A 24,788-nucleotide genomic window follows, 5' to 3' on the forward strand; every position below is an offset into this window, starting at 1 on the left:
CCACGCTTCCACAGCTGGTTAAGCAGGGCTTCAGCCCCCTCATGACTGGAGTTATAGGCATCCAGGGAAGTCTAGCTAGGCTTCTGCTCCCTCTGTCAGGCAGCATGCAGTCTGAGGGTTAGCTGCCATGGCTGCTGCCCACTTTGCCCACCCACTTATGTACAACATGGGAGTCCCACTTAGTGATGTCATAGGAGCTGCTCATCAGCCCCCTCCCCCCTCAGGAGTCAGTGTGGGCACGGTGACGACCGGATGAAACCCGTTTAGCACCTCTTCCTCGGTTGGGCTGGACTGCAGGGCAGACCTGGCCATTCAGCAAGAGCTGCTCTTCCTCTGTCCAGCTCCTGGTCCTCACAGTCCTTGTCCAGATACTTCAGCCAACGGGACTCCAGGGGCTCAGACAGTGCCTAAGTGTCAGAACAGAGGACAAGGCTCAGAGTTTGAGAGCAGCCCAAGTTTAACGCACAAAGTTCTTGGGCCCCATTTTTCTCCCTCATCACCAAGAAGGACCTGTAGAGCACGGTGGAGACACTGTCAGTCCTAATGCTGTGGCCTTAATACAAGTTCTCATGCTGTGGTGACCCCAACAATAACATTATTTTCGTTGCTACTTCATATCTGATATGCAAGCCCAAGGGGGTCTAGACCCCAGGTTAAGAACTGCTCTAAAAGGATGTACATGCACACAGGCCCACTGGGGTACAACTTGCTGCAAACGTCCCCAGAGTTGATACTCCCCAGCCCAGGAACTGTCATGATGAACAAAAGCATGATGAGGGAGTGCAGAGAGCAAATACCTAGGACAGCAGGAGTAAGCCAAATGTCACGACACTCTAGAATGTTCAAACATAAAAATCCGTGAAGACCATACAATACCAGATGAGTAAGTGCTGGTGCTCAAGCCCAGGACCACACCAATGCCAGCCAAGTGGTCCACCCTATGCTACATTCCCCACCCCAGCCCCAGGTAGTGCATATATAAGAGTGGCATGAAATAATCTTTGTAATGGGACCAAACAGGAAGTGCACACATGAACACAAACACACATGTTAGAAGGGCTGTGTTATTTTACTTACAAGCACATCCTTTGTTTAAAACAGAATTTGAAAACCAAATGGAGAAAGGAGATGGCCAGTGTGAACCATGAGCAGAGCTGGGTCACAGTCGCAAGTGGGTAGCAAGAGTTCACAGTCAGGGGCTGGGGAGATGGCTCAGTGGTTAAGAGCACCGCCTGCTTTGTCTGAAGGTCCTGAGTTCAATTCCCAGCAACCACATGGTGGCTTACAACCATCTGTAATGAGATCTAGTGCCCTCCTCTGGCCTGCAGGCAGGCATGTAGGCAGATTATGATATACACAATAAATAAATAAATCTTTAAAAAGAAAAAAAAAAGAGTTCACAGTCAGTGCTCCTTATGACCGACCACAGCATCCGGGTTTTAACGGTGTCAGTTAGGAACGCAGTCACTGCCCACCCAGTGCTGGCTGAGATCTATTTATAAGCCTTCCTTTGGCCTCCAAGGACAGAGAATACTGATACCACTCCTCCTCTTGCGGAGTGCCCAGTCTGCAGCGAGGGAACATGAAGCTCTGGCATGTCCCACAACTTCGCCCTAGCAGAGCTCTGCCTCGGAGACAGGGGAAGGGGAAGACGCCTTGGGCATGTGAGACAAACAAATGACTAATGAATAGCGTTAACACTTGGACTTTGGGGCTGAGCCTCTGCACAAGATCCCACACACCAGACTAAAGTGCAAAACGGAGTCACCTGTACTAAAAAGGTTCCCATCACTAAGCTGGAACTGAATTACTGGAGAGCAGGAGAGCGACAACGGCCCAGTGTCCCAAACAGGCTGGTATCTATGGGCACAAAGGCAGCAACTCTGAGCTGATGCTCATCCCCCAAAGCAGGCGGAACTGAGCCCAGCAGTCACTCTCCTGTAATTCTGTCTCCCTGTCCACCCTACCAGGGAAGTCACTTGGAATGTCAGTTTTCTTTTTGTTCAGTTTCTTTCTTTCATCACTGTCTGGTCTATCCAGCGTCTGCTCAGCTCACTGGAGCACTCGTTCTGTTTTATGGGCTAAAGTACCGCCTGATTCTACACCAGCAAATAAAGCCAACAGATCTTTAAATGCCTTCTAATTTTGTCCGTTGGCAATACTTGAGTGGAACCTCACACAGCAGCCCGGAGCAGTGGGAGACAGATGCCATCATCTTACCTGCTGCCTGCCGTTCTCAGTCTGCTGAGGGCATGCATTTTCCTCTTCCCTTGCAGCTTTGGCCATAGACCTTAGGGGAAGACGGCAAACATGACCCTGGGAAACCACCAGGAAGATGAAGGACAAGGAAGGTGAGGCAAGTGGGCACAAGGACCTGGCAAGGCATCACAGGCAAACCCTGCTGCCTCATGTGAGGCAGTCACTCCTCAGCAGTTCAGGTCTGGGCAGTGATTGGTTCCAGAGACTGAGAGGCTGCACAGCCAGACAAAACACCTAATACAGTACTAGAGGTTAGACCAGCCATGTCTACCTACCTCAGACAGCACCTGCATTCTCTCTAGTGAGCCCCAAATTCCACTGTACCTGGGTACCCCAACTGGTCACCTCCCCAGCCTAAAGAAACCAGTAATTCTCATGGGGCTTATAAGGACAAAATGACACCATATGTAGAAAATGCCTACTGTACTATAGGATCAACCCAAGAGTTTGGGCTGACTAGATGGTTCAGAGGGTGTAGTGGTTTGAAAGAAAATGGCCCCCAAAGGCCCATAGGGAGTGCCACTTAATTAGATGGTGTGGCCTTGTTGAAGGAAGTGTGTCACAGGGGGTGGCTTTGAGGTTTCAGATGCTCAAGCCTGGCTGAGTGATTCTCTCTTCCTGTCTCCCTCGGATCTGGATGTAGAACTCTCAGCTACTTCTCCAGCACCATGTCTGCCTGTGTGCAGCCATGCTTCCTGCCATGAGGATAACAGACTAAACCCAGAGGCTGCAAGTCCGCCCCAATTAAATGTTTTCCTCTATGATTGCTGCCATGGGCTGGGTTGTGTTGCCACATGCGTTTAATCCTAGCACTCAGGAGGCAAAGGCAAGCAGATCTCTGTGAGTCTGAGGCCAGCATTGTATACATAGAGTTCCAGGGTGGCCAGGACTACATAAAGAGAGCCTGTCTTGAAAAACCCGTATTAAAAAAAAAAAGTTGCCACGGTCATAGTGTCTTTTTGTTTTTGTGTTGTTTTTTGTTTTGTTTTTTTGAGACAAGGTTTTTCTGTAGCTTTGGTGTCTGTCCTGGAACTAGCCCTTGTAGACCAGGCTGGCCTCGAACTCACAGAGATCTACCTGCCTTTGCCTCCTGAATGCTGGGATTAAAGGTGTGCACCATCACCCCTGGCTGGCAGTTTGTTTTCTTTTTGTTTGTTTGCTTGTTTTGTTTTAAGGCAGGATCTCATTACGTACCCCTGGCTGGCCTGGAACTCTGTTTAGACCAGGCTTGCCTGAAACATTTTAAAAGAAACGTCACATACACATAACTAAGTATAATAAAACCCCTCTACTTTTATTGGAAAGATGGTTCAATGATGAAGTTCACTGCTGCTCTTGCATAGGACTTGGGGTTCCCAGCACCCACATGGTGTCTCACAACCATCTATGACTCTGAGCTCCACGGGTACTAGGCATATACTTAATGTACATATATACAAGCGGGCAAAATAGTAATACAATACAAAATAAATCTAAACAAAATTTAAAGCCCTTTACTTTTTTAACTTTTAAAATTAACTTATCGGGATATAATATTCATATTTAATAAACTTAGGTGAGTTTTCATTGCCCTGTGGTCCCCCGCCCCTCATAAGACAGGGTTTCTCTGTAGCTTTGAGCCTGTCCTGGAACTCGCTCTATAGACCAGGCTGGCCTCAAACTCACAGAGATCCGTCTGCCTCTGCCTCCCAAGTGCTGGGATTAAAGGCGAGCACCATCACCACCAGGCTGTCATGTACTATTTAAACTCAGGGAGAAGCTGGCTCTGGAGGTTATGTTTGACTCAATGTCCTCTGAGGCTGGAGATGGCTCAGAAGGAGACCTGAGTTCAGTTCCTGCATCCTCACTGGATGGCACTGTCAGCAAGGGTTCTGACATCAGCCCCCTCTCCAGACCAGACCTCCCTCCCTCCTCAGATGGCTTCTGCTAGATGTTTGTGTGACCCTGATTTAATGAAGTCCCCTTGTTATCAGCGGGGCCTTGAGAACTGCCAGATGCTGAACTGTTTTTGTAAAAGCCTCTTATGAAAACTCTGGTTGTAATGTGTTTGGGATATAAGCAGATAAAACAGAAGTCCTTCTGGAAAATGCCAAATGCCCCAAATACCCATACTCATCCAGACACCCAATACACCCCGTCCTTTTCCTTATGGGAACTGTCTTAATTATTATATATATATATATATATATATATATATATATATATATATATATAATTATAGGTTGTCTTAATTCTGGCTAAAAAGAGTACAAGGCTGGTGAGCTGGCTCAGAGGGCCAGGCACCTGGTGCCAAACCTGACAGCCTGTGTTTGATCCCCAGGACCCACACGGTGGAAGGAGAGAAACAGCTCATGCAAGTTGTCCCCTGACCTCCCACGCACGTGTACTGTGTATGTAAGCTAAAGAAAACCTTATTTCCTGTTTGATAGGTGGGCCGTGGTATCACCATTCTTTAGCGGGACCCATGCACACAAAAATAAATGATAAAAAAATATGTTCTTTTGTTTTTAAAGAAAAAGACAACCATTCTGGGAGAAAAAATGGGACCACTAAAAAATAAAGAGACAACAATAAAGTCTTGAGGACCACACAATAGCATCTTAAATCCCAAGGAAGGTGGGGAGGAGGGAAGAAGCAGGAAGGGGAGAAGAGAAGAATGCAGAGCTCAATATATATCAATTTAAAAAGTTTAAAAAAAAAGAAAAGAAAAGAAAAGAAAAGAAATCCCAAGGAAGGCCTGATTCTCAGGGCTACAGGTTCACAGGTCCTTCATTACCAGGGAAAAGAAATTCTGCAAAAAGACAAGGGTGCTAGGTCCAGCTTGATGTCACTGGACCCACAGCAAAAGCCACTATTTGCTCTCCCCGGTTCTTCAAGAGAACTTTGAGCCTACAACTGTTGCACAGGGTTAACGTTTAAAAATCTTTTCTTTGGCTCTGTGTGTTCTGCCTCCTCCTGCCTTTTCTCCTAAGATCATTTCATTAACTGAAGGTCATTCAGTGTGGAACTTTCGTCATCTTGGCTGGCCCTTGCTGGAATGTAACATTCTGTAATTCTTGGGCTTATGTGCAACCAAGAAAAAAATGTTTATGAGTTGTTTTTTACATACCAAATGACAGTGAAGCTTGCCTAAGACTTACCCAAGTCAAGAATGATGTGCAAACAGATAACAGTTTAAGATGTACAACAACTTAAGGTTAAAATCGCTGAGATCAAAATTTAGTGCAGTGATATAAAACTACAACCTAGGCTAAAATCTAGGCTCTTTAAAATAATAAAAACATTCTATTAAGATAATAATCTGCTTTTGGTAATGGCTAAGGAATAAATATTTTATGCCTTTCTTACATCTATTATTCATTTTGCCTGTGGAGAGGGGCATGCATGTGGAGGTCAGCTGACAGCTCCCAGAGTCTGTTCTCTGGTTCCACAGTGCGGGTCCCAGGGATTGAACTCAGACAGTCAGGCTTGGTGGCAAAGCGCCTTTAATTTTATAAGCCCAGATTTTATGTTTTGTCAAAATAATTACATTTCTGTCCAAGTTTGGCAGGCTTTTAACTACTTAAAAATAAGTTAATAAAATCAAATTTTATTTATTTATTTTGTGGTTTTTAGAGACAGGGTTTCTTTGTAGCTTTGGAGCCTGTCCTGGAACTAGCTCTTGTGGACCAGGCTGGCCTCAAACTCAAATCTATCTGCCTCTGCCTCCCGAGTGCTGGGATTAAAGGCGTGCGCCACCACCATCTGGCTATTTATTTGTTATTTTGTTTTTGAGACAGGGTTTCACTGTGTAGCCCTGGGTGTACTGAAAACACACTCTGTAGACTTATGTAGGCTGGCCTTAACCCACAGAGATCCTGGGTGCTAGGATTAAATGTGTGCACCACCACCACCCAGCTCAAATTTTATTTTAAAACTTGTTTTTCTTTTCTCTAAGCTTTAACTAAATGTTACACAAGTTAAAGCCCATTCCTTCTTCTTCAAGATCGACAACACTGTCCTGGGTGTTCAACAACCAAAGCGTGGAGGCCTGAGCCAAGGAGGACGAAATAGTCACAAAGGACAGGCTCTGTTGGTGGCTCCCTCTCTAAGGCCAGCCAGGACCCCAGGAATGTCAGAACTACCCCTTAAGGCAGCCCTATATGGCCAGAAAATCACCTGTCTTCTTGATCACAGAAGTCATGGAGACGCCTGAGGTGTGACTCTAACCGGTATATATTCGTTAAGGAGGAGAGCCAAGGGACAGCAAAATGTACCTTTGTGCCTCAGGGAAAGCCACATGCCAACAAGACCCTCCAGCTTCCCAAGAGATAACATGGAAAGGGGAGACATGAGAATGGACACAGGGCTCCTCGAGTCCCTAAGGAGATCTGACTTTCAGTTTTTTCTTTGTTTTAAATAGCTAGGAGTGGTAGAGCTCACTTCTAATTCCAGAGCTCGGGAGGCAGAAACAGGTGGGTCTGTGAGTTCAGGCCAGCCCGGGCTACATAGTGAGTTCCAGGCCAGCCAGGTTATGCAGTTCAGACCCTGTCTCAAAAATATTTTAAAAGATAATAATAAATAAAGGGCTAAGTTTTGGCACCTACCTGGTTTGTATGTATGTATGTATTTATTTATTTTGTTTTTCGAGACAGGGTTTCTCTGTAGCTTTGGAGCCTGTCCTGGAGCTAGCTCTTGTAGACCAGGCTGGTCTCGAACTCACAGAGATCCACCTGCCTCTGCCTCCCGAGTGCTGGGATTAAAGGCGTGCGCCACCACCGCCCGGCACCTACCTGGTTTTAAAAGCCAAAAGGGAAAGTAAATTAAAACAAAAAGTAAATAAAAGTAAAACAACTAGCAATGTTATAAAGTGAAATTCTGCCGTCTCCTGACCAGAGCTCGTAGCCTGACTGGGTCAGCCAGGAGACCTGATGCTTCTACAGACCTACAGAACACTGGGAGACAATTTAGCCCAATTAAAAGGGACCCCAAAGGTCAACTCTGGTAAGTAAGCCATGAGCCACAGATCCTGATTTTGGAATTACCCAAATGACAGGTAGATTTTCTTATTAAAGATTTATTTGTACTTTTAATGACGTGTTTGGGGAAAGGTTCGTGTCTGTGAAAGCTGATGCCCGTGGATACCTGGACCCCCTGGAGCTAGAGTTATGCTAAGTGGTTGTGAGCCACCTGACGTGGGTGCTGGGGCTGGAGCCCAGGTCCTCTGCAGGGGAGCTCTAGTTCCCGACTGCAGAGCCATCTTCCAGCCTCCTAGAAGATGTCTGCATGGTGCTTTTTTCACCCTTCCTGTGCCCCACAAGGCAGATCCTCTGTTGACGGCCATAAGTCCTTTCAGGATGTTCTATCTGCCCATCAGGATGAAAATGTCTGTCTCTGGATAAATAACCACCTTTCTGTTTCTTCTATTATTGTAAAAACCATCAAAATCAAAACCAATCAACCAAACAAGTTTATCTGCAGCTGTTTCCTATCTTGAGTCTTTCCATCCTAAGGACCTACAGGAAAATAAAATAAAACCCGAGTTCTCTGCTGCCCAGGACCAGTAGGCTCTTGTCTTCCTGATCTCTCCTAATGCGTGGGGCTTTTCCTGCATGCCAGGCTTTGTTCTTCTCCACTGCCAGTCTCCCACGGTTTGAATAAACATGGCCATGGTCGGTCCTTCTTACCTTTCTAGTAAGGTGGGATTTCTTTGTAAAATTAAAAAAAAGTGAGCACGTTGGGGGTGGCACACCTGGAACCAGCACACGACTGCATGGAGTTGGTTCTCTCTTCCCTCACACAGCTCCAGGTGTGGTACTGCGGTCACCTGGCTCACAAAGCGAGCACCTCACCTCCGGAAACACCTTGTCTGCCCTCTCACAGACATCTTATTCCGCTCTGTGTTTTCCTGACTCCTTCAGTTCCAAATCACATTTGCTTTTCCCGAGGTTCATCAGCCCTTGGGCTAGGACATCCAGGTAACTTGGCTGGCTGCACTTAGTCTATTTTGGCCCCACTGTCTTTTTAAATTTGTCATTTTGCTTTGTGGTTTGAACCTTATTTCAACCTTCTAGAATTTTTTTGGCCATCAAACTCCAGATGGTATTGTCTCAGGGACATTAACAATTGCTCTATCATCAGTGATGCCTGTCTCCTGCCACAAAGGATCTCAGGTCTCAAATGATGTCACAGTCTAGCCTTGCAACAGCTACTCCCCTCTGCAAATGCCTTTCAAAAGTCTACATCATAAGATCTTGGGACCCTCTGATGGATCAGCAAAGCTAAGGAGCAGCTCCGGTCCACTCAGCTCTCAAGGTTCAGAAGCCTGTCCTCAATTCCTTGCTCATCTGTCAGGAAGGAAATGTAAACACAAAAGGCCAAAAGTAAAAGCAAAATTCTCACTTTTAATAATGCACTCAAGATCATTTGAAGCTTGATCCCTAGTGACTCACAGTGTCTTACAGGAATGCCCGGAGCCTAACCTCTTCCACTCTAAAATTCACTACTTGGTAAGGCGGAAGACACCTGCCTGTCGGCCTGCATAGAGCTCACACACATAACTGCCCCCTCAGTCCCAGGAGCTCTCATCAGGAACGTGTCCTCTACTTCAGCGCTTTGCAGTAAATTCTCTCTTTGTCTGTTTTTTTTTTTTCCCTTTTGTAAATTCTTTCACCACCTACACCACCAAACTTCCAAATGCAGTTTCACACAGAAAGAAATACAGAGAACATTATGGGGAGAAGAAAAAAGAGCTCCTCACCCAAATCTGCCTGAAGTTTCTCAAGAGCTGAGAATTTTGAGATAACTAACAAAATTCACTACATACTGTCTGCATAAAGACAATATTCATTTTTATAGAGATATTTCAAACAAGAACTTTGAAGGATGTGGTGGCCCACGTCTTTAATCCCAGCACCCTGGAGACAAAGGAAGATGAACTATGTGAGTTTGAGACAGCTGGGAGCCACTGTGTGAGTGCTGAGAATTAAACCTAGGTCCTTTAATCCCAGCACACGGGAGGCAGAGGTAGGCAGATCTCTATCAGTTCGAGGCCAGCCTGGTCTATAAGAGCTAGTTCCAGGACAGGCTACAGAGAAACCCTGTCTTGAACCAAATCAAACCAAACCAAAAAACCTAGGTCCTCTGGAAGAGCAGCCAGCACTCCCAACTGCTGGACCTTCTTTCCATCACTAAAACTTTCTTTTTCTCCCCAGACAGGGTTTCACTGTACAGTCCTGGCTGTCCTAGTCCTTGAAGGACACCTGCCTCTGCCTCCTAAGTGCTGGGATTGAAAGGCGTTCACCACCAGGCCTGGCAAAAACAATTTTTTGTTGTTGTTGTTTTTTTGAGACAGGGTTTCTCTGTAACTTTGAAGCCTGTCTTGGAACTAGCTCTTGTAGACCAGACCAGGCTGGCCTCAAACTCACAGAGACCTGTCTGCTTCTGCCTCCTGAGTACTAGGATTAAAGGCATGCACCACCACCACCCAACTCAAAACTTTTGTTTGTCTGATTTGTCCTGAGACTCTTTCTGTGGTAAGGTCAAGAATCCCAGTTTCTTCAGGAGTTGTAGTGCACACTTTTAATCCCAGCACTTGGGAGGCAGAGGCAGCTGGATCTCTGAGTTTGAGGCCAACCTGGTCTACACAGTGAGTTCCAGGGCAGCCAAGGCTCTGTAAACAGACCCTGTCTCAAGAAATATAAAATAAACAAAAACGAATCCTAGCCTCATCTGAAGCTCTGAAAGAACTCAGGGTTGTAGCCAGCAGAGCTGTGTCTCCTGCTTCTAGGACCACCGCCATTTCCATCCAGACAATTGAGAGCATTATTTTCCTTTCCCAAGGTGGGCACAGCAACTCTAATGTTGGCCTGCCTTTCTGTCTTAGAACTATCCATAAATTCTTTTTCCTACCCTTGTCCATGAGAAGGGTGCCACAGCCTCTTCATTCTAGAAGGGTCATGTCCCCACGCTCTGGAGGGAAGAATGCTGCCCAGAGCCAAGAATGCTGAGCTCACAGGCCATGCTAGACTGCCTGCCAGCTCATCAGCAACTCTGTCTATCTACATAAAGACCCAAAGGGCAGGACCCAGAGTTCCTGAGAGGCCCACAGAGAGGCGATGAGAACTCATGCGTGTGCCAGGAAGGTGGTACATCCTAACCCCAAGGGAAGAAAGGCTCCAGTGCCTTGTGAGCATTCCAGAACTCATCCATATACCTGTCCATCTGGGTGATTTCTTCATTTTGGGATAGGGTCTCATGTAGTTCAGGCTGGTCTCAGCTTCACTACATTGTTAAGGATGACCTTGAATTTATGATCCTCTGGCCTCCATCCCATTAGTTAGTGCTAGGATTACAGGGACACACACTGTACCCAGCCTTCACTTGACTATTTCTAAATCTCTCAGATTATCAGCTCTGCCCTCCCTGCCTTTTGTTTGTTTTTGGTTGAACACAGTAAGCGTGTAATACTCTCCTCTCCTCTCTCTCTCTCTCTCTCTCTCTCTCTCTCTCTCTCTCTCTCTCTCTCTCTCTCACACACACACACACACACACACACACAGTTGTTTGTCTTTGCTTTTCAAAACAGGGTTTCTTTGTGTAACAGGTCTGACTGTCCTAGAACTCACTTTATAGACCAGGCTGGTCTCTAACTCACAGGGATCCACCTGCCTCTGCTTCCCAAGTGCTGGAATTAAAGGTGTGCACCACCACTGCCCAGCATAACACATATTCTTTTTTTTATTTTTTTATTTTATTTTTTTTTCATAACACATATTCTTAAGAGTGTGTGGGTCTGATTTCTCTGGCCACTGCTCATGCTCACAAGCTTCCTTGGGCACGCTTATCAATTTTAAAGTCTGCATAGCCAGTCCTTGATCTCTTTTGTCTGTGGGAGTTCTCAAAGACCCAGGCTGAAGATAAGCTCTCCAGAGAAAAGCTGCACTGACCTCCACTGCCTGAGATAATGGGAAAATAAACTCTAGGAATGAGGCTTTTCAGGGTGAGAAGAAAGGGTGAAGCCTGAAAGAAGGCTTCCCTGTGTGTCAAAGTCTTGGGGATGGATTTCTTTTTTTTTTTTTTTTTTGGTTTTTCGAGACAGGGTTTCTCTGTAGCTTTGGAGCCTGTCCTGGAACTCGCTCTGTAGACCAGGCTGGTCTCGAACTCACAGAGATCCGCCTGCCTCTGCCTCCTGAGTGCTGGGATTAAAGGCGTGCGCCACCATTGCCAGGCGGGGATGGATTTCTTCGGCCACTGCCAAGGTCAACACAGGCAAGCACCCTGTTTCACAGCAGGTGTCCTTGTAGCTCACTTGTGTAATAGGGCTAAGTCTCTGGGGACTCAACTGTTTATGGAGATCCTCAGACCCAGGTGTGGTGGCACACCTCTGTCATCTCAGTGTCTGGAGGCAGAGGAAGGAGCTAGAGTTTGAGGCCAGTTTCAATAAAGTAAGGAAAGGCATTGCACCTGCACAGAGGACCACATGGTGAGACTCCATCTTGAAATACAAGCAGGACAGTCCCCTGCTGAATCCCACAGTTCAGCCTTCTGTTCTGTCCAGTGTTTCTCGTGCCCCTCAGATATCCATATGTCAACTCCAGATTACAGCTCCAGCCCTCTGCGGTTCAGGTGCTTCTGTGGATTTTGACTTTCACTTGGCTCCCTATTTTCTTGCCAGCTAGGCTTGCATTTACACTATCACAGTCAGGGGCTGGAGAGAAGGCTCGGCAGGTAAGGGCACTGCCACGAGCAGGGTGACCTGAGTGAGTGACCCTTAGAACTCCCAGGGAGGCAGAGAGAACCAGCGTCACAAAGCTGTCCTCTAGCTTGCACATCCATACAGACACAATAATAATAAACAAAAATTCAAAATTTCTATAGCCAGTAAAAAATTTGGTTGGTGGTGGTGGTGCATGCCTTTAATCCCAGCACTCGAGAGGTAGAGGCAGGAGAATCTTGGACTTCAAGACAAGGTTTTTCTGTGTAGTCCTGACTGTCCTGGAACTCACTTTGTAGACCAGGCTGGCCTGGCCTTGAACTCACAGAAATCTGCCTGCCTCTGCCTCCTGAGTGCTGGGATTAAAGTGACTACCACCTGGACTCTTAGTTATTTTCATAGAGAGGACTGCTCAGGGTGTGTAACCAACTGTGCAGTGGCACACAGACTTGTAAGGGATTTATCCAAGGTAAACGCCCACCCTCTCATCAAGATGGAAACAAGATAAAATTACCACTCCTTTCAAAACACTGTACCTGAGTGACAGCTCTGACACTTGTCCCTGCAGCAGATTTAGCTTTTGGACATGGCGTCTACAGTCAGCACCAGAGCCTTCACCATAAGCCTGAGAGGAAAAAACACCAATACACATTTTAAAAGTGTTAGGAGAATGGTGAGAAACATTTAAAATAGTACCTGTAGAGCAGAAGGAGAGAGAGCACGAGCAAGGAACTCAGGACTGCGAGGGGTGCACCCACACACTGAGATAATGGGGATGTTCTATCGGGAACTCACCAAGGCCAGCTGGCCTGGGTCTGAAAAAGCCTGGGATAAAACCGGACTTGCTGAACATAGTGGACAATAAGGACTACTGAGAACTCAAGAACAATGGCAATGGGTTTTTGATCCTACTGCACGTACTGGCTTTGTGGGAGCCTAGGAAGTTGGGATGCTCACCTTACTAGACCTGGATGGAGGTGGGTGGTCCTTGGACTTCCCACAGGTCAGGGAACCCTGATTGCTCTTTGGGCTGATGAGGGAGGGGGACTTGATCGGAGGAAGGGGAGGGAAATGGGAGGCAGTGGCGGGGAGGAGGCAGAAATCTTTAATAAATAAATAAATTTAAAATAGTACTTGTAAAGCTTGAGACAGTGTTAAGAATACAAAGGTTGTGCCAGGCGGTGTAGAGCACACCTTTAATCCCAGCACTTGGGGGGCAGAGGCAGGTGGACCTCAGTGAGTTTGAGGCCAGCCTGGTCTACAAAGTAAGTTCCAGGAGAGTCAGGACTATACAGAAAAACCTTGTCTTGGAAAAACAACAACAACAACAACAAAAGAATACAAAGGTCAGCCAGGCAGTAGCGGAGCATGCCTCTAATCCCAACACTCGGGTGGCAGAGGCCAGCCTGGTCTACAGAACTAGTTCCAGGATAGCCAAAGCTGTTACACAGTGAAACCCTGTCTCTAAAAAGTGCGCACACACTCTCAAAGAATGCGCAGGATTGACCACTCTTTCTGGAGAGTTTTTTCTTTTGTTTTTCAAAACATGTTTCTCTGTGTATCCCTGGCTGTCTTGTAACTCACTGTGTAGACTGAAGAGGCCTAACAACACTAATACTGGGACTAGGCCTCGTCCTTACAACAACCAGGAAAAACCACACACTGTACCCTGTGGAGGACCAATCAGAATTGAGACAAGTACTAGATGCTCCAGAACATTAAGAAAAGCTTACCTAACCTATATATAGGTTGCCAATTTCCTTGCATCGATGCCAGTACCAATCCGTTTGACAAGACTTCTGTTGCCCCACTCTTGCCCAATCAGGAGTTCAATCCCCATCTGAATCCGGAATTCCCCTACTCCCACATCCTCTGCCAGCTGAGCTCAATGCTCTCCTGATTCAGCAGCTGTGATGGACAGATGGAGAGCCCGAGCTCGATCTTGCAATAAAGGCTCTTTGCTTTTGCATGTGAACCCCAGCTCCTGATGGTCTCTGGTGGGCGGGTGAGATGCATGATGCAGGCATAACAGAGACCAAGTTGGCCTTGAACTCAAGAGATTCACCTGTCTCTGCCTCCTGAGTGCCGGGATTAAAGGCATGTGCCACCACCGCCAGGCTCTGGAGTGGTTTAAAAGCAAACAACCTCTACTTACCAAAGCCTGTATTGGGGTATAAAGTAGCTGCAGTTGGAAAAACCTCAGGAGAAGTCTGTCCATGCTGAACATATATAGGCCTTTTTCCTGTCATTATTCCCGAAACAGTGTAGCCTAGCACCATATACAGCATGCACACTATAAAAGCTATTACAACTCACCTAGAGGTGATTTAAAGTACACTGGAGGAGCTGGGAGTGGTGGCATACACTTTAAACCCAGCATTTGGGAAGGAGAAGCAGTTGGATCTCTGTGAGTTCTAAGACAGCCAAAGCTATGTAGTGACCCTGTGTTCCTCCAAGCCCATAAAAGCAAAACAAGGGAGGTAGTGGCATGAGCCTTTATGTCCCAGTTACTTGGGAAACTGAGGCAGGAGGATCACTTGAACACAGGAGTACAAGATCGCCTGGGCACTGTAATAATCCCATTCTTCACCCCTCAAGAAAGCATGCTGCAGGACATGTAGAGGTTACATGTCACTCTATAGAAGCATCTCCATGGATACTGGGGAGTGGCTGTGATTTGAGTGTTGAACTCTGAACTCGTGGTTTACAGGTGAAGCCCAACAGGACAAGGGATCATGTCTGTGAGCAGAAGAGATATGTGCTAAGTGCCCACTGGTCCCCGCCACCATATCTGCAGATGGAGTTATCAATGCATGCTGGCCATAGAATTCCTGTGATTCTTGGTGTGTGGGAGTTGACTGGGACCAAGTACACTCTGTATATGACGTTCATACTGCAAGGTGGGTGGCGCTGTAGCCCAGGGAAGCCAGGCCTTCCAGCCGGACCAGGAAGCAAAGAGGGAGGTAAAAGCAGCTGAGAGCAAAGCAGGGCATTGCAGCCATGATTTTAACACTACCATGCAGAAGGTAGAGGCAGGAGAACTGCTGAAGGTCTCAGGGTAGCCCGGATGAAGGGAGCGTGGACTACATAGCAAGACTGTCTCAAACAAAACCAAACTAAAAAACCCAGATAGCTGAGTTTAATGTGTTCCGCCTGTCCAGGCACAGATGAGCTGGGAACGATGAATTGTGTAATTCTGATGATGTGCACTAAGCGTTCTTATTTGTGTTTCAAACTGGCACTCTACAATGTAAGGGTCAACAGAAAAATTCATGCTAGTGGTTTGAATTGTTGCCTTGGGAAGAAAGGACATTAACTTAAAGAGAAGGCTTGAGGCTGAATGCCTAGTTCAGAGGTGAAACATGTGTGTAGCATGTGCAAACCCTGGCTTCATATTCCAGCAATCTCTTCCCCCAGGAAATAAAAACCATAAAAGTTTCTGCCTGTAGCAGTTCTTACCCTGCCATTTGAATCAGAGACTACACACTTTCAGTCTGCCCCTCACAAGAGAGGAACGTAGGCTGCCTGGGGCTCTTAGCAGAGCAGCGCACAACTCAGCACCTTTTCTTTGTTTCTTCTTTTTAAAAACAGACTCAAGTCTTCCAGGCAGGCTCGGACCTCCTTCCTGCTGAGGGCGACCTTGAATTCCTGAGCTTTTCTTTCCCTTTTTTCCCCTCTCTGGGTAGCTTTGGAGCCTCTCCTGGAACTCATCTATCTGTAGACCACCTGGCCTCGAACTCACAGAATGCTGCCTCCTGACTGCAGGGATTAAAGACGGTGGACTGACTGACCTTGAATTCTTAACCTTCTCGTTTCCTCTGAGTGTTGGGGTGCAGCTGTGCCCACCGTGCCCTGTTTAACACAATGTTTTCAGGGGATCCCTTTGTTTGCAGTGCTGGGAAGAGACCTGATGACAGAAACAGATGGTGAGTTAGGAAGCTACTGCCAACAGCAGGGCAAGAAAGAGGCCAGCTCAGGCGCTGTGGTTAGCTGAGGCCACTCGGGACCTCATTTGAAGGCAAGGCTGACAAAACCTGCTGATGAAGAGTATAAAAGAAAAACAGGGGCCAAGGAAGATGGCAAGGCTTTTAGTCCAAACAAGAAAGAGAAACCTGACACTGAAGAGTTGGGGATGAGGAGCTGGAGAGATGGCTCAGTGGCTAAGAGCACTAACTGCTCTACCAGAGGTCGTGAGTTCAATTCCCAGCAACCACATGGTGGCTCACAACCATCTGTAATGAGATCTGGTGCCCTCTTCTGGCGTTTGGGCATACATGGAGGCAGAATGTTGTATACACAATAAATAAATCTTAAAAAAAAAAAAAGAGTTGGGGATGATAGTGGAGACAGCAGGTTCAGGAGGGCAGAGTTCCCATTTTTCAAATTTGAGGTGCTAGGGAGTGAATCCAAGCTCAGGAGGTGAGTGGGGCAGTGCTCAGGAGCTGCAGGGTATCTCAACTCCCTACTGAGCTGGATCTTAGCCCCTAGTCAGCAATCTCTCCCCAAGGGAGTGCAGCCAGGTGGAAAGCTTGTAGTCCAGTGTACTTCAGTGTTGAGAAATTGGGGAGATGGGGAAACCAGCAGGCAGACTGAAACCACAGCCAGGAAGCCAGCAGCAGACAAACTGCAAGGCCAAGAGGAAATGTTTTAAGGAGGTGGAAGCTACAACCCACGACAAATGCTGCTAATAAGTTGTCACGTGAGGACCGTGAACTAACCTATGTTTAGCAACATGGAGGTCACTGACTGGCCACAGCAGTCGTGGTCTAGTAGGAAGTGTTGTTCTGTATGCAGCGTGTTCAAGTGAGGATTGGTAGAGAGGAGCTGGGTGCAGGGGTAGGCAGGGTTAAAAACCGTTGATAATCTGCATCTGGGTTAAGAGCTCCCCTGTATATCAAGGTGCATCCTCTACGGAGACACAAAACCAGACCTCACTCTCTAGTCTGTCTCTGGTGTGTGAGAACAACAGTAGCTCTTTCTACTGCAATGTCAGCTACTTTGGAGCCTGGCCATAGAAGTCTCCTGAGACTTCTTCAATGCCCTTGCCCCTTTGGCTAAAAGTAGCTGCAGGTAGCCTTAAGGGAATAACAGAACATCTTCTGTCCCTTCTTGAGAGGACAAAAATGACTTGCTAAGTCGTTTGGCGACCCTAAGCAAGCACCAGTGCACCTGCACTACAGGTAAAGCCTGCCTTCTTGGAGAACTTAAGCCCCTATCTCGGGAGTTCAATCTTAGCTGACTGGCCCAGAAATGGGATCATGTAAATCGTCTTGCTTCTCCCAGGACTCCTTGATTGGACTGACTAGCCTTGGAGGCTGAGGGTGTGTGGTTGTGTGGATCCTCTGAAGGATATGATCCTATGTGCTGAAGGGAACAAACAGGAAAGGCCTAAAGAAACCCCAAAAGATGGGGAGAGGCAGGGAACAGAATGATGCCAGCCCCCCCCCCCTTTTTTAAATAACAGTGAGCATCAACAGATGGTCTTGAACTCACAATTCTGCTTTAGTAGATTTTCAGGGCCAAATTCTGTCTATTTTTCTTGACACCTATCACTGTTAGCACATTCCTTTTGTTTGTTTGGTGCTTCAAGACAGGGTTTCTCTGTGTAGTCCTGGAACTCACTCAGTAAACCAGGCTAGCCTCAAACTCAAAAGGTCCACCTGCCTCTACTTCCCAAATGCTGGGATTAGAGGCCACCCAGCTTTTCTTCCCTTTTATTAAGACAAAGTCTCATGTAGCCCGGAAAATTCTATGTAGTTGGGGATGATCTTGAACTTTTTTTTTCTAAAATTAAATTATTCATTGTTGTGGAACATTATTTTAACTATGTAAAGGTGTGTTACATTTGTTTCTCCTCCACTTGTTTAACAATGTGAAGATGTTTGTTGTTCTACCTTTCCTGCCTAAGGTGCCTGACTGGTCTAATAAAGGCTGAAAGGTCAATAAATAGCTAGGCAGTGGAGGGATAGGTGGGGCTGGTGGGCAGACAGGATAAATAGGAGGATAAATCTATGCTTGAGAAAGAACAAGAGAAGAGAACAAGGGAGAAGAGATGCCTGGGACCAATCATCTGACGCGGAGTAGGAAGTGCAGAAGGAAAGAAAGGTAAAAAGTCCCAAGGCAAACACAGATGAAGAGAAACAGGTTAAGTTATAAGAGCTAGTGGGACAAGCATGAAGTCAAGCATTCCTAACTAATAAGTCTCCATGTCATGATTAGGGAGCAGGATGGTGGCTCAAAAGAAACCTGCCACAATTCATCTTATTTATGTGTCAGTGTTTTGCCTGCATTTGTAACTATGCACCACTTGCCTGTCTAGTGCTCTTGGAGGTCAGAAGGCATTGGATCTCCTGGGACTGCAGTTATGGATGGTTGTGATCCACCATGTGGGTGCTGGGAATCAAGCCCAGGTTCTAAGAGCAGCGAGTGCTCTCAACTGCAGAGCCACCTCTCCAGCCCCTTGACCCTCCTGTCTTTATCTTTCAAGTGCTGAGATTACAAGTGTGCACACCACCACATCCACTTTTACAACTCGCTGGATATCAAGCCCAAGGTCTCATGCGTGCTAGACTAGCACTCTTACCAAGTGATTTACACCCTCAGCGCTCAAAGTGTTTCTGCCTGTTACTTCACCTAAATGAGCCTCCCTGGAAAGATAACCGTTAAAACAGCAGTGCACAGAAAAGTGAGAAGGGGAGGATGGGGGGAACTTGGGGAAACAGGATGATTCGGATAAAGGAAGGTTGGATAGGGGAGCAGGGAAGCACAAATCTTAGTTAAGGGAGCCACCTTAGGGTTGGCTAGAGACTTGAACCTAGAGTGGCTCCCAGGAGCCCAAGGCGATGTCCCCAGTTAGTTCCTTGGGCAGCTGAGGATAGGAAACCTGAAATGACCCTATCCTATAGCAATACTGACGAATATCTTGCATATCACCATAGAACCTTCATCTGGTGATGGATGGAGATAGAGACAGAGACCCACACTGGAGCACCAGACTGAGCTCCCAAGGTCCCAGTGAGGAGCAGAAGGAGGGAGAACATGAGCAAGGAAGTCAGAACCACGAGGGGTGCACCCACCCACTGAGACAGTGGGGCTGATCTATTGGGAGCTCACCAAGGCCAGCTGGACTGTGACTGAAAAAGCATGGTATAAAACCGGACTCTCTGAACATGGCGAACAATGAGGGCTGATAAGAAGCCAAGGACAATGACACGGGGTTTTGATCCTACTTCATGTTCTGGCTTTGTGGGAGCCTAGCCAGTCTGGATGTTCACCTTCCTAGACATGGACGGAGGGGGGAGGACCTTGGACTTTCCACAGGGCAGGGAACCCTGACTGCTCTTTGGACTGGAGAGGGAGGGGGAGAGGAGTGGGGGGAGTAGGAGAAGGGTGGGAGGAGGGGGAGGGAAATGGGAGGCTGGGAGGAGGCGGAAACTTTTTTTTTTCTTTTTCTCAATAAAAAATTAAAAAAAAAAACAGCAGTGCACATTTAGGACTGTGTCCTAAGGAAATAGTACACAGTTGGTCAAGTGAACAAAGAGGCAGTTCACTGCAGGTACAGGGGTACAGCTTGGTGGCAGGGTGCTTGTCTGGCATGCACAAGGCCCAGGGTTCAACCCCAGAACTGAAGAACAAGTAAATGGAAATCTTCACTGCAGAGTTGTCAATCTCAAAGAAAACGACAAAGTGCTCGTCATTGTGGGACTGGCTGTCTATCTACTCATCCAATAGACGCTTATGTTGAGCACTCACTGTGGACAGGACAGTGCACTGGGCATTGAGAGCCCATCAGTAAATTGACAAACCAAGCTTTTGCTCCCACGGATGTAGGAATAAGCCCAGCCCCTTAGGACAACACCCACATGCACACTTAGGCCCAACAATGAGCTGCCCAATATGCGTCCTGGGAAACAAACTTTGGTCCTCTCCAAGAGCAGCAAGCATTCTTGACCACTGACAAATCTCTCCAGGTACTCCTGTTCCATTACCTGCCCTTTGTGTTTTCAAGATGTTCATCTAGATTTAAATTATGGATGTACGTGTGTGTGCACATGTGAATTATTTATTTCTCCTTCTACGCAAGCACATCTGTGAGCGCAACACTGGCAACGTTCCTACTTCCTATTGTCTCCCTGGCCTGGCACTCAGAAGGTACTCAAGGGACACTTGCTGAACAACCAAGTGAAGGACAGAGGCTATCTAGTCACTGCTCCACCCCTGCAGTTCCAGGAAGAAGGAGCGCAGGGTGCAGCCGCTCTCCTCTCTGGGCTGAACTGTGAGAGAAAGGGATGCTGGCTGTGCAGAGCGAGGCTGGTCAGAACTCACCCGCACAAAGGACTGCTTCTCTCCACAAGCCTTGCATGTCCATTTGAGACTCTTTTTCACCTACGAGGAAATTTTAGAAATTAGAGCTCACACAACTTAGCTGTACCACCAGCCCTGAAGGTAGTATTTTAGGTGAGGGGTGGGGATGTACTATTTAATAGGTGGGTCCTGGGAAAATTGGTCATTTGTATGAAGCAAAACCCAGTTAGATTTTTCACCTTAGGGTCCAAAAAAGAAGGGAGGGAGGGAGAAAGAGAAAAAAAAAAGAAACAGAGGGGGCTAGAGAGATGTTTCAGTGGGCAAAAAGAACTTGTTGTACAAACATGAGGACCTAAGGTCAGATCTCAGCACCCATGTGAAAAACTGGATATAGCCACATGAGCCTGTATTCCCAGGACTGCTGAGGGTGGAAACAGGACCAGTGGGGATTGCCAGCTGCCAGCCTAGCTCCAGGTTCAGTAAGAGACCCTGTATCAGAGAAATAAGGAGGAATGACATAGCAGAACTAATGTTTCCTTCTGGCCTTCATGTGTGCACCTGCACACAAATATGCAATACACACACACACACACACACACACACATTCTCTCTCTCTCCAGTGCTCAGTGGCAGCTAGCAAGATCAGAGCTCTGGAATTAATCTCCAACAAGGAAAAAAAATTCCATAACAGGGCTAGAGATATGGCTCAGTGGTTAAGAGAACTGGCTACTCTTCCAAAGGGATCCAAGTTCAGTTCCTAGTACCCATGTGGCAGCTCACACCTGTCTGTAACTCCAACTCCAGATCTAACATCCTCTTCTGGCTTCTGTGGGTACCAGGTTGCACGTGGTGCAGACATACATACATGTAGGCAAACATTCATACACATAAAATAGAAATTCTTTTTTATTTTTGGTTTTTCAAGACAGGGTTTCTTTGTGTACCCCTGGCTGTCCTGGAACTCGCTTTGTAGACTAGGCTGGCCTTGAATTGAGATCTCTGCCCCTGCCTCTGCCTCCCGGGTGCTGAGATTATCGCCAGGCAATAAATCTTTTTTTTTTTTTAATAAAAATACCAGAGTTGCTTGGTGAAATATCAAGAAATGTTATGCTTAACAATACAAAGAGATCTGAGCTGACTCATAAGGCTGCTGTGACTGGCATGGCATGGAGTCATAGACGTGTAATTTAAGTACCTGGGAGGCTGAGGCAGGGGGATTAGGAATTGTGGGTCTATCTAAGGTAAATACTGAAATTATGCTTTTAAAACACCTTCAAAACCAAACCAATCCCTCTCCAACAACAAAACCACTATCAGCAAGACTATGATTGGGACTGGACATTTAGCTTAGGAGTAGAGAACTTGCCTAAGAAGGCCAAGCAAGGCAGCTAGAGGTACAAAACAAAACGTTTCAAAGAAATACCAACCACAGTTGTGTTTAACTAGGTATCAGTGGTGCAGGCTCCAATGAGCAGAGGGGTGACTATTCCCCCCCAGATGAAACTGCAGACAGAGGCACCAAGCTACACCCAGACACACCCATGTTAAATGGGTATCCAAACTTCTTCTTCTTTTTTTTTTTTTTTAGTTTTTCGAGACAGGGTTTCTCTGTAGCTTTGGAGCTTGTCCTGGCACTAGCTTTTTTTTTTCTTTTGGGACAGGGTTTCTCCATAGCTTTTGGTTCCTGTCCTGGAACTAGCTCTTGTAGACCAGGCTGGCCTAGAACTCACAAAGATCCGCCTGCCTCTGCCTCCCGAGTGCGGGGATTAAAGGCGTGCGCCACCACCGCCCGGCCCATACTTCTAATATAGTATCCAGGTTTGTTTTGAGATAGGATCTCTAGAATTCCTAGTTGGCCTCAAACTCGCTAAAGCCTCCTACTCCAGGGGCGTGCATTGGCACACCTACAGGAAGAGGCTCTTAGGCAGTGTGAATGCTAGACAAACACCCCACCTAAGGAACAGCATCCCAAGTCTAGAGTTTCAACTGTCCACTCACTGTAATTAAACCGGGAAGAGCCATGAGTCTGAGAGGCTACATAAAGGAAGTTCCTCCTCAACCCGGGTTCGTGACCGACCACTGCTAGGATCCACTAGAAGCCGCCTCAGCAGAAACCATTACTGTGGTTTCTACAACGACCACGCAAAAATAAAAACGATACACAAGGGGCTGGGCGATAGCGCGCCCACAGTCCGGTGTAGAACCCTTAGCAACAACAAGAAAAACAAACAAACAAAATGGCCAAAGACACTTTGTAAAATGACGGCGAAGAAGCACAGCCCTCAGCCTCACTGTCACTTCCCAAGGCCATACGGGAAGCAGCCCGCCACGTCTCGCCCACCATCCTGCGAAGAAAAAGGGGGAGGCAGGCGCCCACCCCACCTGATGCGCCTGAAAGAGGTGGCAGCTGCAGCACCGCAGGACCCGAGACTGCTGAGAGGGCGCCATCCAGGCCTCAGTCTCCCGCCGTGCGTTCACACTCCGCGTGCCCGCCCAGGCCCCGCCCACCCTATGACGGTTCCGGCCCCTCTAGCCGCAGCACCACCTCGCATGCTCCAGCGCGTCTCGCAGTCCCTCTCAGACCGCGTTGGCCCCGCCCTTACACTCTCTTGGGCCGCTCTAGCGCTCCCCCATCTCGATGGTCACTGGGGCCTCCAGCAAGCCTCAAAAAGGAACCGTTGTTCCTGTGTTTGGACGTCTCCAATCTTTCACCTTGGCCCTCTGATTTCGAGCAGTGACGGTTGTTTTCTGTCTTTCTGAGCCATCAGCTGTCACCTGCCTCCTTTGCCTGCATCCTTCTCCGCCCCTGTGAGACAAAAGGGGCGTGAGCGCTGTAGCTGGGGTTTGCAGAACATTTGAGCCAGACTCCGAAGTTGCCGGAGAACAGATAATTCTGCAAACACTGGCTAGGTCCAGCTGGGGACGAGAACAGCCCTATGCTTCAGCCCCTGGACAAAGCTCCACTCTGGAAGGCAGAGGAGTAAGAGTCACATGGGTTTTGTTTCAACCCCTAAGGCCCACCAGCCAGCCAGAATACAGCCATCTATACATGCCAAACACTATAAACTATCTTTTGTTTTGTTTTACATTAAAGCTGGTGCGTGACTGTAAGCTCAGCACTCACAAGGTGGAGGCAGGAGGACGACAAGTTAAAGGTCATCTGCTAGAGTTTGAGGCCAGCCTGGGATGCATACGAGACCCTCAGTGTTGTAAGAAAATGGATGGAAATAATATCTGTATTATTATATGTTATAGATATTATATATCTGTATCTCTATATATTTATATGTCCTTTTTTTGTGGTGGCGAATTTGTAAATTCAACTTTCTGGTTATTGAAGTAACAATAAACATTTTTGCATTCCCCCCCGAAAAAAATCCTGCCCGTGTCATTTCTCTGAAGCAGTGACTGAAAACTGGCTTTCTCTTTAATCCCATTGCCCATTCCTGCAGTAGGAACTAGACATGATGTGTCCCTGACCACATCTGTCACACTGACCCGTTTAGAAACTGATTTTTTGTTGCCAGGTGGTGGTGGTGCACGCTTTAATCCCAGCACTCTGGAGGCAGAGGCAGGTGGATCTCCGTGAGTTTTGAGGCCAGCCTGCTCTACAGAGTGAGCTCCAGGACAGGCTCCAAAGCTACACAGAGGAACCCTGTCTCAAATCCCACTCCCCAAAAAAGTAGAATAAAAAAATTCAGGGTCAGTGGGATGGCTCAGTAGGTGTCTTAGTTCTACTGCTGTGAAGAGACACCATGACCAAACCAACATTTTTTTTCTTGGTTTTTCAAGACAGGTTTTCTCTGTGTAGCAGCAATGGTTGCCAAGGCAGTGCTTATAAAAGAAAACATTTAATTGGGGACTTGCTTACAGTTTCAGGGGTTAGTCCATGACCATCATGGCAGGAAGCATGGTGACAGGCGAGCAGGCATGGGGCTGAGAGCTTTACATCCTGATCCACAGACAGGCAGAAGAAGAAATGAGGTCTGGCATGGGCTTTTGAAACTACTCCCATGACACACCTCCTCCAACAAGGCCACACTTCCTTGATGTGGGATCCCCCTCTGTATGCTGTGAATATGTTTTATAACCATTGGTTAATAAAGAAGCTGTTTGGCCTAGGGCAGGGCAGAATACAGCTAGGCAGGAAAACTAAACTGAATGCAGGGAGAAAGAAGGTAGAGTCAGGCAGGTGCCATGTAGCTGCCGAAGGATAAAGATGCCAAAACCTTACCACTAAGCCACAGCCTTGTGGCAATACACACAGGTTAATAGAAATGGGTTCATTTAACATATAAGAGCTAGCTAGGTATAGGCCTAAGCCATTGGCCAAACAGTGTTGTAATTAATATAGTTTCTCTGTGATTATTCGAGTCTGGGCGACTGGGAAACGAAACAGCAGTCTCAGTTTATACTTCCTTATCATTCCAACAGTTCTACTACCTGGAAACTAAGCATTCAAACATATGAGCCTATGGGAGCCATTCTCAACCTTCCACAGCGGGTAAAAGTATTTGCTGTTAAACCTGAC

General features: G+C 47.1%; 1 protein-coding gene across 1 annotated transcript in view; it reads right to left on the bottom strand.

Annotated features, from left to right (window-relative positions):
- Positions 1-22,742, bottom strand: part of Mrnip (MRN complex interacting protein) — a 25,936-nt gene extending 3,194 nt beyond the window's left edge. The window contains exons 1-5 of the mRNA XM_075992787.1: positions 22,640-22,742; positions 20,279-20,338; positions 12,490-12,578; positions 2,221-2,290; positions 271-407 (exon numbers count right to left, since the gene is read on the bottom strand). Of these exons, the coding sequence (XP_075848902.1) occupies positions 271-407; positions 2,221-2,290; positions 12,490-12,578; positions 20,279-20,338; positions 22,640-22,705 (422 nt within the window). The 5' untranslated portion in view covers positions 22,706-22,742. The remainder of the gene's footprint in view (positions 1-270; positions 408-2,220; positions 2,291-12,489; positions 12,579-20,278; positions 20,339-22,639) is intronic.
- Between the last annotated feature and the right edge of the window lie 2,046 nt (positions 22,743-24,788).

The sequence above is a fragment of the Microtus pennsylvanicus genome, chromosome 11 (genome assembly GCF_037038515.1).
Source record: "Microtus pennsylvanicus isolate mMicPen1 chromosome 11, mMicPen1.hap1, whole genome shotgun sequence".
NCBI classification, from domain to species: domain Eukaryota; kingdom Metazoa; phylum Chordata; class Mammalia; order Rodentia; family Cricetidae; genus Microtus; species Microtus pennsylvanicus.